General features: G+C 41.5%; 1 protein-coding gene across 1 annotated transcript in view; it reads left to right on the top strand.

The window, feature by feature from the left end:
- Window positions 1-17,432, top strand: part of CRB1 (crumbs cell polarity complex component 1) — a 115,209-nt gene that overhangs the window by 65,910 nt on the left and 31,867 nt on the right. The window contains exons 9-11 of the mRNA XM_077825353.1: window positions 3,550-4,456; window positions 6,573-6,701; window positions 13,811-13,937. Of these exons, the coding sequence (XP_077681479.1) occupies window positions 3,550-4,456; window positions 6,573-6,701; window positions 13,811-13,937 (1,163 nt within the window). The remainder of the gene's footprint in view (window positions 1-3,549; window positions 4,457-6,572; window positions 6,702-13,810; window positions 13,938-17,432) is intronic.

Genomic DNA, 17,432 nt, shown 5'->3' on the forward strand with positions numbered 1-17,432 from the left:
ATGGTAAGGGGTTGCCATAATGGACATTCATAAACTCCTGGGAGACAGATAGGTTATGTATCTTTAATTATCTCTTTGTTTCCATGCATTAGTTTCCAAACTTCTATGTAGACAGACATAATAATATTCCCCTAAACTCACAGACAATAGAACTGAATCGGTTTGTTGTTATTATTGTTTATTATTAGTACTGAGGTGTGTAACAAGGGCTTCCACTCGCCGCTAGGGTAATGCCTCCTTCTGGCCACTCTGGGGATTAGTTCGCGAGGTCAACGCCTCTCCTAGTGGTTACACACCATCGTTCCATCTCTCTCTCTGGTCTGCAGCCCCTCTCTTCCTCCAGGAACTGCAGCATCTTCTTTGTGACTTGGCCCTTTGGCTAGGTCACTCAGCGTTCCACCCTTCCGAGGTATAGTCCGTCAAGTCTCTACAACATGCAGCCAAGGTCTGTTCAATCCCCAACTTTGCTGCTTTCTCCCTGGGCTGCTTCCTACTCTGGCACTACCCACTTCTTTGGTGTTTGCCGGCCTCTCTTCTCCCTCATCTTAGTGAGCAACTGTGAGCTACTTGTATCTATAGCCCCCAAACACACCTCCCTTCTGCCAGGGAGCGACTGCAGACTACCTCCCCACAGCTGCCTTCCTGCTATCAGCTCCCTGGCTTTATAGAAGACCTGCCTGTTCCTGCACAGGTGAGCATCCCCTAATTAGGGCTTTCCTCTCGGCCTTCAGCCTAATAAGTTAACTGGCCCATCTGGCGTGCATTAACCCCTTCAGGGCAAGTGTGGGGTGGACACCTAGAAGCCCACAGCTGGGGTCCAGCTGTGATAGGTGCTATACACACATATAATAATTTCAGATCCTGCACTAAAAAGCTTGCATTGTAGGTCTATGATGAAACACAACAGGTAGGTAGATGTGGGAGGCAATAAGTAGATGTGGGAGGCACAAGGTAAGAGACAGATAATTATGATCACTGTCACAAACAGGAGTAACAGCACACTAGCCAGCTAGTCATTGCCAAGTACTTAATAATGTCCACACAAGAGTGTTTTTAAGTTTTTGATTTAAAAAATCTTAGTTGGTTGTCTCTCTGAGAACTGAAGTAAACTTTGAAAATACATACATTACAAACACTGATGTTTCCAAATGCCATAAGTTATGCTAGGAAAACTGTTTCTATTCACGTTCCCATTTTATGAGGCACAAGAGTTGGTATGCCAAGAGACATAATGGTACATCCATTGCCTTAGCATTTAGAGTACGCAGGCATAATGTTATCATTCACAGTGCTTAGTGTCTATATCTCCATTCCCAAACTATTTCAAATAAACTTATTTTCTAGTATTTACAGTAAAGTGAAGGCCAGATTCTTTTCTTGTGAGGTTTCCCATTAATAATCCCTTATTGGTAATCCCAAGGGTTATTTCAGCCAAAATTTGCCACAATTGGGAAAGAATGCCCACAGATATCCTAGCAATCTGCTTTATCTGACCACCACAGCTCTCACAAACCCTAACACCCATACAAATTTGAACTGAAGCATGAATAGGAGACATTTCCTTCTCTCTCCCCTCCCCCTATATCAGAGGTGGGCAAATTACCGCCCGCGGGCCACATCCAGCCTGCAGGACCATCCCGCCGGCCCCTGAGCCCCTGGCCAGGGAGGCTAGTCCCCATCCCCTCCCCCGCTGTCCCCTCTCTCCTGGAGTGATGCTGCCGTGGGCAGCGCGGCTTGTGCCCACCCATCTCCCAGGCTTTCCAATAAGCCTGTCCTGCTGCTCTGAGCCACATGGTAAGGGGGCAGGATGTCCCGGGGGCAGTTAGAGGACAGGGGGCGGTTGGATGGGGCGGAGGTTCAGGGAGGGGGTGGTCAGGAGACAGGGAGGGGGTTGGATGGGGGGGGTTCTGGGGGGGCAGTTAGGGACAGAGGTCCCGGGAGGGTGCGGTCAGGGGACAAGAAGTGGGTCGGGGGTCCTGGAGGGCCTGTCAGGGGGCAGGGGTGTGGATAGGGGTCGGGGCAGTCAGGGGACAGGGAGCAGGGGGGGCTGGATAGGGGGTTGGGTCCCAGGGGGATGGTTAGGGGTGAGGGGCCCCGGGAGGGGGTAGTCAGGGGACAAAGAGCAGAGAGGGGTTGGATGGGTCGGAAGTTCTGAGGGGGGCAGTCAGGGGGCGGGAAGTGAGAGGGGGCCAGGCAGTTTGCGGTGGCACAGCCTTCCCTACCCAGCCCTCCATACCGTTTCGTAACCCCGATGTGGCCCTTGGGCCAAAAAGTTTGCCCACCCCTGCCCTATATAATAGCACACACCCTGAAAAAGCCTGGAATGCACATTTAAAATCTGACTGTTTTTGTCTATTAAAATGGACAAAATGCCAATGAAAAATGTCAAATATATGTGTAAAGATCAGATTATCAGGCCCTAAAAATGGACACAATTCTGTTCACTAAACTACACTCACAGCCCTATGCGATTAGGGCTATATTCCCCTCCAAGTTCCATCAGTGCAGCATCACTGAAGTCAGTGGAAATATGCCAGTGTGAAATTGAGGGAACATCAACATCATGGGCCTGAATTTCCTTACATTAGTTTTACACTGGTTGTAACTCCACTGACTTTAGTGGAATATTCCTGATTTGTGACAGTGACTCACAATCAAAAGTTGTTGCTTTATATAATCATCCTAAATTGGTAAACCCCCCTAAAGATACTTTTTCACAAAGGAGAGAAATGGAAGTGGGAGGGTTTCTATTTTTTCTGCAGTTCTGGAACTACTGGGTGTTTACAAAGATTGTAAATTCAGGCAAGTACTGTATCAACAACACATGAACTAATTATTAGACATTCTTTGTAATTCCTACCATTGGCTAATACACCTATTTACCATCTCGGAAAAAACAACACATAAATTAACACCAGCCACTACAGTTCTATTCAGCCTGAATTTCACAAACCTTTACAAAGTTATTTCCCCAGCTCAACAGCTGTTGTAAATCATCCCAGCTCCATTGATTTCAGGAGAATTATGCTGATTTTCACCAGCTGAGGATTGGACCTTTATTATTGTTTATTCGTTAAGTGTGGCACGAGACAAAGAAATAGGGCTTGATTCTGATCTCACATGCATTCATTTTATACTAGTGTTTCTCTACCGCCTTCCATGGAGTTACTCCTGATTTGCACAGCCTTACATGAGATCAGAATCAGGGTCACAGTTGCAGCCTAAGAGAGAGTGAGAGTTTAGACAAAAACGCTTAGCATGCCGCAGAGGTTACAACATTTAGGGCTAGATCCTCAGCTGATGAAAATCAGCATAGCTCACTGACTTCAGTGGAGACAGGGATTGGCATCTTACTCTTATTTTTTAAAATGAGAAGCCAAGAGGCATAATATTGACACTGATTAGAATTTGCATGCTTCATGGAACGAAGTGGAAAGATTGAAATTACAAGAGGCAGGCAGCCTGGCACAGTGGAGTAGGAAAAATGTTGCACAGGTATCAATCATAAATTGGCCTGCTTTCTCAACGGATATTATTATCTTTGCACAGGTGTTGCCAATGCAGTGTTTAGCGGCAGAAGCAGTGCAATATTTTACAGAACCAATGGGAAGATACGGAGAGACCTCACCAACATTGTCTTTGGCTTTCGGACTAGGGATGCTGATGTGATACTGCTGTATGCTGAGAAGGAGCCAGAGTTCATTACCATTCGCATTCAGAACACCAGGCTAGTGTTTCAGCTGCAAAGCGGCAACGGCTTTTACGTGCTGACCCTAGCTAGTTCACAGCCCGTGAATGATGGGAAATGGCACCAAGTGATTCTCTCGATGACAGAACCCCTATCCCAGTCGTCTAGATGGCACATTGATATAGATGATAAAAAAGACACTGCAACGAGTACAGTCGCCACAGGAAGCCTCAACTTCCTAAGAGAAGAAATAGATATTTATGTTGCCGACAAAGCTTTTGACAATCTGGATGGCCTAAGGGGATGCATGAGCACTATAGAAATCAGCGGCATTTATCTCTCGTACATTGAAAATTATGACGGTCACACAAAAAAACCTCAAGAAGAGCAATTCCTCAAAATATCTGCAAATTCTGTTGTTACTGGCTGTTTGCAATTGGATGCCTGCAGCTCTGATCCCTGTATGCACGATGGGATATGTGAAGACTTATATAGTTACTATCGTTGTACGTGTCCCAAGGGATGGACTGGCATGCACTGTGAAACCAGCATTGATGAATGCTTTTCAAACCCCTGCATTCATGGAAACTGCTTGGATAGAATCGCATCCTATGAGTGCAGATGTGACCCTGGTTATACTGGGGTAAACTGTGAAGAGGACATAGACAACTGCCGTGGTCACTTGTGTGCAAATGGGGCAACTTGCATAGATGGAGTTAACACTTATTCCTGCCTGTGTGCTGGTAACTTCACTGGAAAATTTTGCAGGTATTATAAATAAGAAAGCTTCAGAAGCTAAAAGAAAGGAGTACTTGTGGCACCTTAGAAAGCTTCTGCTCAAATAAATTTGGTAGTCTCTAAGGTGCCACAAGTCCTCCTTTTCTTTTTGCGAATACAGACTAACACGGCTGTTACTCTGAAACATGTCAGAAGCTAAAGAAACTCCTGCCATTGGAGCTCACCTGTCAGATGTTTTCCAAGTTGTTTAAATTAAACTGAGAAAAGATCAACCCCTACATCAATCCTACATTAATACTGAGGCCACACTTATACAATGGGTCCTACAGCAGTATAGCCATGGCACAAAGCTGTGCCACTGTAGTACCACAGCATAGATGCAAAGAAAGGGTTTTTCTGTCACTGTAGGTACTCTACCTCCCCTAGTGGTGGTAACTAGGTCAACCGAAGCATTGTGCTGTTGACCTGCTGTTGGCCAAATCTACACCAGCGATTACGAAGGCATAGCTACAACACTCAGGGATGGGAATTGTTCACACCTCTGAGCTCCATAGTTATGTCAACCTAAATTTAAGTAGAACAGGACTTAGGTTTTCCCTGCAGAATTATTACCCCACAGACATTCACATTTCAAAGGAATCTAGGGAAATTGTGCAGATCTTGTATTCTGTTGGATCACCAATATAATGTGTACATAGTGTTTTATTCAGGTAAATCCAAATAACATGTACTTTGCATTTGTCTCTGGGTAAAATTTTCAAAAGCATCCAAGTTACTTAGGAACTTTGGCTCCTAATTCACATAATTTTGTTTGTCTGTTGGTTGAAAAGGCTCTTTTAGTGTCTCTGGAAGCCATTTACGGGGCCAAAATAATAGGAAATTGCTTTCCTCACAGAACTTCCACCATCCAGAATTGAAATGTAATGAGGAGACCAGAGACGGCTTTATTTCAGCCCCATACATGGCTCCTTGAGATGACAGAAACTGACTGCACTGGGAGTTTTGCCTGAGTAAGGACTTGCAGGATTAGTCCAATAAACTTGAAGACAAATAAAATACTGGGTCCCTTTTGTTCTTAATTGGTACAGAGACTGGACCATAAGGAATTATAGTCCATTGTCTTCAATGGAGTTACACTGATTTGCACCAGCTGAGGATCTGACCCTCTAATTTCATTTAAAACTCAGACAAACTTGAAAACAATATATTTTGAGCCATTACCAAATTTTGTTTTTGCATTTGACGTACTATGTCCTATACACAGATTCTTTCAGATAAAGTGCTAAATTATATTGCTACCAAATAGCTCCAAGACACTCACCTAAACAAAGGATTTGGCCCATTTTTTGCCTCAGAGTGAATTATTAAATTCGTATTACTGGAGCTTGGGAAAGCCAGTTGAACTGATGTGAAATTAAGTTTTTGAGATTCACTGTTGCTTGGTATCACACTTTCCTTCCTTTGTAGACACCCCCTTTAGTAACTGAATTTCACTCAGCAGCAAAGATAATAAGTATGCCAGATAGCAATTGAATAGATGCATACAGGTCTGGAGCGTTGTTCCCTGCAAGAAAACTGTGCAGACCGTAGAAGATGTCTGTCTACATGCAGTGCATCCTTCTAGAGATTCACAGCTGTGTGCTGATTTACAGCCAGATTGTGCCACCCTTACTCACATTGAATAGTACCTTACCCAAGGAGCCACTGAAGCTGATAGGCACCTTTGTGAAGTAAAGTACAGCTTACTGTGAGCCCAATGACAGGTTTCAGAGTAGTAGCAGTGTTAGTCTGTATCCGCAGAAAGAACAGGAATACTTGTGGCACCTTAGAGACTAACCAATTTATTTGACATGTTCCATTCTATGCATGCGATGAAGTGAGCTGTAGCCCACAAAAGCTTATGCTCAAATAAATTTGTTAGTCTCTAAGGTGCCACAAGTACTCCTGTTGTTTTTGTGAGCCCAATGCTATTAGAATTTGACCCTTATTAAAGCAATTCATCTGTAAAACAGAAAACCTAAACGCATTCAACTGAAACAGACTAGCATTTTAATATGGTGTTAAATAAATGAATGAGGGAAAATTAGATTTTACCTGAAATAAATAAAGAGATATTAATTGCTGCTGTTGTCTCTTATTCATCTAGGCACATCAGGCTTCCTTTTTCCGTCTGTGGGAATGAGAAGAGAAATCTCACTTGTTACAATTATGGCAACTGTACTGAGCTCAAAGGCGAGTTGAGATGTATGTGCCTGCCAGGCTTTAGTGGAGAACGGTGAGACACTTCAGAACTTTATGTGCACTTTCCTTCAGCAGGTTATTGTAGGAATATTGGATTGTCTTTTTCCAACATGAGTTCCAGAATGGCTCCTTTTTGGATATCCAAAATTAGTGATTGAAATGGTACCTCACCTGCTGCAGACTTCCTGCAGTGATGAGACACAGTTCAGTCTATTCAAAATGAGCTAGAGTTAGAACTGGGCAAAATGTTTTTGATTCATGTTATTTGCAAAAAAAACAACAACAAAAAACAGTTTCAGGTCAACTGAAATTATTTTTGAATTCAGGTCAAATTTGCCAAATAGTTTGGCTGGAAATTTAAAATAAAAAGTTTGGAAAAGTCTAAACATGTTGTTTTGATATTGTTAAAATGAAACATTCCAATTTTTCATTTTGAAACAACAAACGTTTCATTTTGAAATTTGCCTATATTTTATTTATTTTTAAGTGTTAAAAAACTCAAAAAAGAAACAAAATATTTTGTGTTGAACAAAACAATGTGGTTGAACCAAAACAATTTTTTCCCAATATTTTGGTTCAGCCAGCGAACCAAAAATCAGATATTTGCCAAGCTTAATCCTCTCTTTGCTAATTATGACTTCCAGGGTTTCACAGCATGAGAATCTGATTTCTACAAAAGTCAATAGTCAAAGGGTCAAATTCATCCCTAGTGTAACTCCAATTACTTCAATTACAGATGAATTTGACCCAAGATGCTTTTTTTCTTAAATAACATTCTACTGATCCCATCTCCCTCTGCGTACAAATATTCCTGGCTTTATGTCGGTTTCAAACACAACAAAATAGAATAGTATAATTATTTTATCTCTCTGTGTATAGACACTTAAACACACAAATCCTCATATAATACACAAATAGACAGACATAAAACTAATGGTTTTATTTTAACTGACATCCAATGGAAATACAAGAAGTGTACTCTCACAGGGGAAGTGTTATGCACAGAACACCCACTCATATTGTATCTTGCCAGTTTAGAATCAAATTCTAAAACAATTATAAAAACAAAATTGGTTAACTTCTTTTATATATATATATATATATATATATATTATACTATAGGGCAGCTCTTAGCACGAGGACCCACCAACTTCACTCGTGACTAAATTTGTAGTGGATGGTGTACACCTCCGCAACCCATATTTATTGTCTATTATATTATTCCCAATTCTCTATATTTTCCTGTATCCTCAGTCAAGACTGGGGGCCCATTGTTCTAGGTGCTGTACAAACAGAGGAAGACATGGCCCTGACACCTATAGGTTATCCCGAGGTTTGTTCAGAAGCATTCAGCTGATAGCAAGAGAGGAAATACAGTACAAAGAAGGTAGAAAATATAAAACAAATGGTTTTGCTCTCTCTCTCTCAGCACAATGAAAATTAAATCAGTGGTATAGAAAGTCCAAAGGCCCAGTGGGCCTGCAATATGTAGCCTTAGCACATTCAGAAAATCTTTTAAGAAAAGGTTTCTCCCTCTCTCTCTCTTTAACACCCACTGACTTTGTGGAATCACTGCAGTAAGTCATAAATGATGGATGAAATAAAAAATTGTGGCCCACCCAGTACAGAGTGCACTTGGCAACTGCTGCTGTGCTGTAATATTTAATTCAGGCATCCAGAAAGGCCCCTTGCCAACCCCAGAAGATTTGGAGAAGAAAAACGGTCTCAACCACTTTTTTGGTGTGTATTTATCTTGGAGCTTCAGGGTAGGAGGAAAGTGCTTTTTCCTTCTTCCTTTCACTCTTAGGCATCTTGCTAACTAAAGCTTTAGAAATAAGAGTCCTTCTTTATATCCACACACACACTGGCTGGCAATAACCTCTATTTTATGGTTCCCAAGGTCCTACTACTGAGTGGTGATCCAATAGTGAGCATACTGCATGGTAACATACCACTGCAATGAGACATTCTACACTTTATTCTCTTTTTTAAATCCTAAATAGCCACTGTATTTATTCTCCTTTTTTCCGGGTTGCCAAAATGTTGTAAGGTAAACTAGCAGTGTCTTTCTCTTTGAAGACCTTTAGTAAACTAAATCAGACAGAACACACACAAGATTTATTTTACCAGAACAAATGCAAACTATTTCACATAATGGGATATTAAAAAATACACCATCTCCATGATTGATTGGACTGATATTACAGATATTTTCCTTTAAAAGTATAACTAATCTCTAAGAAAGGGTTTGATCTACAACCTATGGAAATCAGTGGGTGTCTTTCCACAGAATGCAATGGACTTTGTTTGAGGACCAAAAGAAAGAATTTGATAGTTGTTAGAGATGGACAAGTTATTCCTCAGTAGAGTTGGTCAAACTGTTTATTGCAAAGAAATTATTCACTGAATTTAGGCTGGGATTTTCAACTTGACTAAGGGACTTATGTTTCCGGCTTACACAGCTATGGCTCTTTTTCCTGTTTGTGAACCAATCTTGATTTATTTTTGTATGTATGAATTCATTTGTATTCGTAAGTATTTGCCAACTAGTTTGATGAACAATTTTTGTTTCAGATTTTTGAGGACTGTAATTGATCCACTAAGTAAGATAGTATTTTTTCTGTTCCTGATTGGTGAATGTAGAAAATTCAAATGTGACTGTTTGATATGAAAACCAGCCCTTCCCCAAATGCTTATGCAAACAAACTTGTTGGCATGAATGTTTGCAGTTGGACATGACTTTGGTTAAACTGAACAGCTTTTAGTAATTTGGACAAAAATCCACACACTTACATTTTCAGGAACAGACCAGGTCTTCTAATCAGATGTTATTAAGGCTGGTTAATTGTCCTCACTAAAAATGGGGAAAATGTAGTCACAGCAAAAAATACTGAAGTCATAATTTTAGTTTTAAAAGTTAGTCCTGGCACACTCTTTTAATTAACAATACATTGTTTTTTGTGATGGTGTTGTAGCCATGTTGGTCCCAGGATATAAGAGAGACAAGATGGGTGAGGTAATATCGTTTATTGGACCAACTTCTGCTGGTGATGGAGACAAGCTTTTGAGCTACACAGAGCTCTTCTCCAGGTCTGGGAAACATCACAACCACCATAATCTCTCTGCCACCAACAGGACAGTCCCTGAAATCCAACCACCAAATAGTGATCAAATCCACAGACAAAAGGGGCATTGTCATAGTCCTCAACTATGAAGACTACACTGACAAGGCCAACTGACAACACCACCTATTATAAAGAACTCAGAGATGACCCCATACCACAGTTTACCCAGAAATATAAGGATATCATCAAATCCTTCCCCAAACAACTCCAAGAGAAACTCTACAACCTCATCCCCATGAACCAACCACAGGGACTGTCTACATCCTTTCTCAGATATACAAACAAAGGAACCCACAGCACTCATCATATCTGGCCACAACACTCTTACTGAAAAAATATCTCAACTCATGGAAGCCATCCTCAAACCATTCACCACCCAAAAGGCCAACTTCCTCTTGGATACAGCCAACTTCCTCCAGAAACTCTGCAACATTAACAACCTTCCACAGAACACCATTCTTGTCACCATGGATGTCACTTCTCTCTACACAAACATTCCTCACAATGATGGCATCATTGCCTGCCTCAAATATTTACAAGATAACGAACAACCCTCAGATATCCACCCCAAACATATCGCCAAACTCATCCATTTCATCCTCACTCGTAACAGTTTTACATTTAACAACAACCACTTTGTCCAAACCCTGGGAACATCCCAATATACCAACCTCTTCATGGGCCACTTTGAAGAAGAATTTCTGGACAATGCACCATGAAATCTATGATATCCCTTGATGATCTTTTTATTTTTTGGACAGATGACCTAAACTCCCACATAGACTTCCACCACAGCTTCAACCACCAACCATCCATTAAACTCTCTCTAGAACACTCCCACACTAGCATCAACTTCCTGGATGCCATGATCAGCTTCAGCAATGGAACCCTACAGACAGTTATATACAAGAAACCCATAGACCACCACACCTATCTTCACAGGTCCAGTAACCATCCCAAACACACCAAGAAATGTGTTATCTAAGCCATAGACTGGTGACTCCCCATACTGGGGAAGGGGCACAATCTAAAGGGGAGGACACGTGACCTCCCCATGTGTCTCCTCCACACCCCACCCCTGCCAGGGGCCTGCACACTCTCCCTGCCACCTTCCCACCCCAAGTTATCTGTGGGGGGAAGGGGCTCTGTCCTTCCACTGCACCAGCTCCTCCCCTGGCACGTTCAGCTGCCCTCCCTGCTGCTCTGTGCAGTGAAGCAGCTGCCTGAGAGAGATCCTGGTTGGGACAGGTGCCATGCATGCTGGCTGGTGGGAGAAATGGGGCTCTGGCTCACTCATCCCCTGTCCCCAGAAGCCAAGCCTGGGTGGGAGGCAACCCGCCGCTGCTGCAGGCAGCTACTGCGCTGCACCAGGCAGCGTCCCAGCAACCAGAAGAGGCTCTGGCCCTGCCCCTTCTGTTCCCCACCTGGGCCAGTTGCTGAGTGGGCTCTTGACCCTGCCTGCTCCCCCCAATGTGTCACCTCTGTCTGCAGCCAGGCTGTCAGATACCACAGAATATGCTCCAAGGAAAAAGCCAGGGATATAAACCTTACCACACTTAAAATTGCCTTCAGCAAATGAGGACATTCCACCAGAGAAGTAGGTCACATCCTGGATTGGGCTCCCCAAATACCCCAAGAGAACCTGCTTCCATACACAAATAAAATCCTGTACACCTCTAGTTGTCACCTACCACCCCACACTGGAACCCGTATGGGGAATCATCAAACAGTTAGAGCCCTTACTCCATGGGGACCACATCCTGAAAGAAATTTTACCTGAAGCCCCACTTCTGGGCTACAAGCAACCAGCCAAGCTCATCATCAGAAGTAAGCTCAAAATCAAATCAAAGGGGCACCAGACCCTGCCAGAACAACGGATGCAAACCTGCAGACATATCTCCACCATTATGGCGATCAACTCCCCCCACAACATATCTTTCAAGATTCATGTTTCCTACACATCCCTATCACACAATGTGGGATACCTCATCCAATGCACTAAATGCCCCAATATCAACAATGTGGGTGAAACAAGACAACCACTACATTATTGAATGCACTAACACAAAAAAATGATAAAAGACAAAAAACTCCCCGTCACCTGTGGGAGAACACTTTTCACAAAGTGATCGCTCTATAACTGACCTCACAGTCCACACCCTCAAAGGAACCTTGCACAACACCTTCAAAAGATGAGTCTGGGAGCTCATAATCATAACTTTGCTAAATACTAAAAATCATGGTCTGAACAGAGACACTCATAGGTGCCAACTCTGTGGGTGTTCCAGCCCTGGAGCACTCACAGAAAAAATTAGCGGGTGCTCAGCACCCACCAGCAGCCAAGCTCCTCCCTCCCCCCAATGCCTCCTGCACACCATGGATCAGCTGTTTCACAGCATGCAGGAGGCGCTGGGAGGGAGATGGAGGAGCGGGGACAGGGTGCGCTCAGGGGAGTGGCAGAAAGAGGTGGGGAAGAGGCAGGGTGGAGCATTGGGGGCAGGGGTTAAGTGGGAGTGGGGATGGATGTTTGGGGTAAAGGGTGGAGTGGAGGCAGGGCCTGGGGCTGAGCAGGGATTGAGCACCCCTGGGGAAACTTGGAAAATGGTGCCTGTGGAAACACTAGATTTATGGCTTATTACAACAATCTGTAACCCTCTTAAACTTCCCACTCAGCCTTCTCACCATATGACTGGAGAGGTATTAATGGGCCACTTAACCTTGAATGTTCCTTGAAATATGTGTTAACTACTTATGCTAAACAATCTGTTCCACCTTGTATTTAGCTGTGACACTCTGGGTATGTCTACACTGCAATTAGATACCTGCAGCTGGCCCATGCCAGCTGACTTGGTCTCACTGGGCTTGGGCTAATGGGTTGCTTTATTGTTGTGTAAACATTTGGACTTGGGCTGCACCCTGAGTTCTGGGACCCTCCCACCTCACAAGGTCCTAGAGCCCAGGCTCCAGTTTGTCTCCCAGCATCTACACTACAATTAAATAGTCCTTTAGCCCAAGCCCCACAACTCCAAGTCTGCTGGCCTGGGCCAGGGTCAGGTTTTTAATTGCAGTGTAGACATTCGCTCTGAGTACATTTCCCAGACTTGAAGAAGAGCTCCATGTAGCTTGAAAGCTTGTCTCTCTCACCAACCAAAGTTGGTCCAATACAAGATATTACCTCATCCACCTCATCTCATTAATAAATTATTTGTCATGAGAAGTGGGATAGCCCCTATTTTATAATAAATATTATTTGAAACCATTAAATAATATTTAACTAAGCCTTTAAAATCTGGTACAATGCTACACTTGACATACTATATTTCCTGGTATTATGGTCCTCAACTAGGCCAGCAGAAGAATGTTATTAGGAGTCTAATGGGATTTCTAGTAGGCAATAGGTATTTGGATGCTCACATAGGACTTAGACATATGAATAGATGATCACAATGGTCCCTGCTAACTGTGGGATCTATGAATTGATGAAAATGTGCATTTTTGTGCCTTAGGGCCCAATTCTTCAAGATGCAAAGTGCCTTAAACTCTCATGGATATCAGTAAGAGTGGAGGGAGCACAGTTCTCTACAGAAGGTAGCCAAGACCAGCCTCTAAGCATATGCCTACTCAGGGATAAAAGACCCGTGGCACATCTGCGGCTGGCCTGGGTCAGCTGACTTGGACACATAGGGCCCGGGCTGCAGAGTTAAAAATTGCTGTGTAGACCCTCAGGCTTGCCTAGAAACCAAGCTCTGGGACCCTCTACCCTCACAGGGTTTTTCATCCCTGTGTAAACAGCCTAAGTCACAAATGCCCATTTTACATGCCTAAGTGCCAATGTGAGCATCAAAATGCCACAGATATGGGATTTCCCATTTTTGTACCTATAAAACAACACAAGGAATCAAAGATGTAAGTGTAGCTGGTAATGTCTGTTATTTTCTAGACAGTGAGAAACCCTTGTCCGTTTAATGTTATCTAGTTGCTACCACAGTTGCTTAGTGCTTTTGGTCTTTTACTGTAGGTGTGAAACAGACATTGATGAGTGCAACTCTGATCCATGCATGAATGGAGGCCTCTGCCAGAACCTACTTAACAAATACCAGTGCATCTGTGATGTAAACTATGCTGGCGATCACTGTGAGGTAGATGTAAGCGACCTCTCCTTTTTTGTCTCTTTATTATTGTGGCAGAATCTCTTTCAGCTTCTCTCCTACCTTATTCTGCGAATGGATGATGATCCAGCAGTTGAGTGGGGTGAACAGGAAGATTATTAGCAGTCTGTACACTCTTCGTATTTTAAAGCCATTGAAACACAATGGAAGATGCCTTGAATGAACAGGAAACTAGTTTAGCACTCAGAAAAGCAATAAGAACCACATTTTTAAAATCATTTACCAATGTTTTGAACATATTAAAATATTTTATTGTAAATAATTAATTCTCCAACTATGGCTTTAAATGCAGAAGCTAAGTTTCTAAGTAGCATCATATTTCTTTGTATTATTTTGTGTAAAAAATGAGAGATAGAACTTTCAAAAGTAAACATTCAGATCTTGGTTCTCACCTATTTAGGAATCATTTTCACTCTACTTTGGTTCCTTTGCTTAATTTTGGAATGGATGCTAGTAGATAGTGAATATCAGTCTGAAAATACTGCTTTAACCCATTTCTACTGGGGTATTGCCTGGTCTCTAGGTTTCTTACAGTGTAATACATAAGACTACTCCATGACAAAATATTCTAAGAGCTCAGGGTGAAATCCAGGCTCCACTGAAGTCAGTAGCAAAGATCCCATCAACTTCAATGAGACCAGGATTTCACCCTTAAAATGTAAATATATCACATCCCACATTATTCACAGCTGTTGATTTAGAAGTTTGGTTCAATGTCTGTGGAATCAGATATGTCATAACAGTGAACAATGTGAAACTATTTTGGATAAACCACTGGCAATATACCAAGCCCTGTCCTGTTGGAATCAATGGAAGAATTGTCTTTGATTTCACTGGGAGTAGGATTAGGACTACTATCTGTACATTTCATTTGAATAAAAAGTTTACTTGATTAAAACAAAATGCAACTATTCTATGAATTCACATGGAATGGTTTTCAAACATGCACTATGGTATGAATTTATTCATTTTAACCAAAGCTCCAATGAGGATATCATATTTCAAATCCACAGGCAGAATTTGTTAGTTGCAATATTGCTACCACTTTAAGTAGATCTATTTTATCTGTGAACTGTGTAATACATAATTCCAGGCAGAGGAATATGCTTATTTTTCACCTCAGGAATCAATCACCTTGCTCACTGATGGGTTGTGCATGGTTATCCTTAATGAATGAGGATTAAGTACATGATATTGCTCACCATTGTAGATCAGGCCTGATTCAGCAGAGTACTTAGACACGTACTTGGCTTTGAGCACACGAATAAGTTGAAGTCAATGGGATTTAATCACTTGCTTAAATTTAGTCACCTCCTTTAGTGCCTGGCTGAATCTGGGACAATATGTTCATCTCGTACTTTGTTCTTTCTGGGCAGAGTTTTACAGGACAAGTACATTAATGAATTGTGCAGTTGTTCATTTGAGTAGTATTACTCATGTTATATTAGTACAGTGTTCAGACCTACAAACACACATTTTACTAGTCCTCTTGAGTTCAGTATTCACAAGAATAAGTGTTTACAGGTCTGTGTTTCATTATTATTAAGTGATGTGGCAGAGTTATGGGATGAAGGCAGTTATGGGAAAGAGATCTTTGTTAAGTATGCTGAGGCTCTACAGTTTGAGAGAGACAGCAGCTTGGCTTCTGCTTCAATCCCTAAGCCCCTTGGGGGTATATCTACATAGGGATAAAAGACCCTTGGCACTGCTGCAGCTGGCCCTTGTGAGCTGAATTGGGCTCACAAGGCTTGGGCTCAGGGGCTAAAAATTGCTGTGTAGATGTTCGGGCTTGGGCTAATGCCTGAGCTGTGGGACTCTTCACCCTCACAGAGTCCCAGAGCTCAGGCTCTAGCCTGAGCCCAAGAGTCTACACAGCGATTTGTCACCCCCAGAGCCTGAGGCCTGAGAGCCCAAGTCAGCTGATCTTGGCCAGCCAGGGTTTTTTATCCCTGTGTAGGCGTGGCCTAAGTGTCACATGCATCACATCCCAAAACTGACACCTGTCTCTCTTTCTCAGATTCTATTCATTACTGTATGTGTGTGCAAAATGCTGTTATTTGTCTCTGTTACATGTAGCATGTTAATGTCTCAAGGAGCTGCCCTGGTCTGAAAACTTAAGTGTAATACATTGCTGTATAATAACTGTATTACACCAAGATAATCTCTTTATCATCTTTCTTTTACTAAAGAAATGCCTGAGGTAATTTTGCTGTTGATCTCCTGTAAAAATGTTTTATTCCTCTCTTGTGATTTATACATAACCACACTTCTGTGAATAGAATATAACAAAATATGTTTCATATTGCAGATGAAATTATTGTAGCAATATAAAAACATAAACACTACGTGTTTTATTATATATATTATTGGATTATTTTAGATCAGACTAGAATTATTTGGATAATATGCCTTTTAGCCAGTTTAGACTATGGAGGCAAGCAAATATTCAATTAATGGTATTACACTTATACAACATAGGCGCCAATTTGGCAAAATACTTTGGCACATACCTAACTTTAAGCACATGCTTAAATTAGAGCTGATTAAAAAAATTATATGGAAAGTTTTCCCACTGAAAAATCTGGTTTAACTGAAACTAACACTTTTCACAACAAAATGACAAATAGGACCACCATTTTGATTTGCCTACAGGAAATGTCAAAATGAAAATTTTCATTTGAATCAACACTTCGATGTTTTGGTTTCAAAATTCCAAAAGTAAACAAAACTAGTTCATTTCATTTTGACTTAAAATGTAAATTTCTTTTGGCATCTTGAAACTTAAAAAGAAAAACAAAGCATTTTATGTTGAAATGTCAGTTCAAAATGGCAATTTTTATTTTGTTTTGATTTAAACTGTTGTTTTGGTTTTATTGAAACCAAAACATGAAAACAAAATGACATTTCAAGTCAAAATGAACATTATCATACTGTTTCAAGATGTTAATCTGAAACAAAAACATTTAATTTGAAACTTCCAGCAGGAAATCTGAAATTTTTCAACTGAAAAATTTCTAACCAAGATTTTTTGTTCAAAATTTTGCACAGGAAAAATTTTGGTTTTCCAAGCAGCTCTCGCTTAAATCCCATTGAAATTAATGGGAGTTAAGCACCTGATTAAGTGCTTTGTTGCATAGCAAAGTCTGCTGAACATCATGCCACGAAGCTGTCTCAGACAATTGATTTCAGTTTGCTCTTAGTGAAAAGGAAAGCTGGGGAAAGAGATACATCTTATATTAGTGTTCCTAGCATACTGTATTTATAATGCACCAAACAAGAAATGAAAACCAAAGAATATATGCATGTATACAGATTTCAAACACACTATTTCTTCAATTCTAGAAATGTTCAAACGCATAGATATATACATTATACCATATATATTATATATGTATTACATGTTACATAAAAAGTTACACATTTCAAATATATTAAATAGCAGTGCAGCAATCCCCGGTTCTCTCCCCCTGT

The sequence above is a fragment of the Eretmochelys imbricata genome, chromosome 8 (assembly GCF_965152235.1).
Source record: "Eretmochelys imbricata isolate rEreImb1 chromosome 8, rEreImb1.hap1, whole genome shotgun sequence".
Taxonomy (NCBI): domain Eukaryota; kingdom Metazoa; phylum Chordata; order Testudines; family Cheloniidae; genus Eretmochelys; species Eretmochelys imbricata.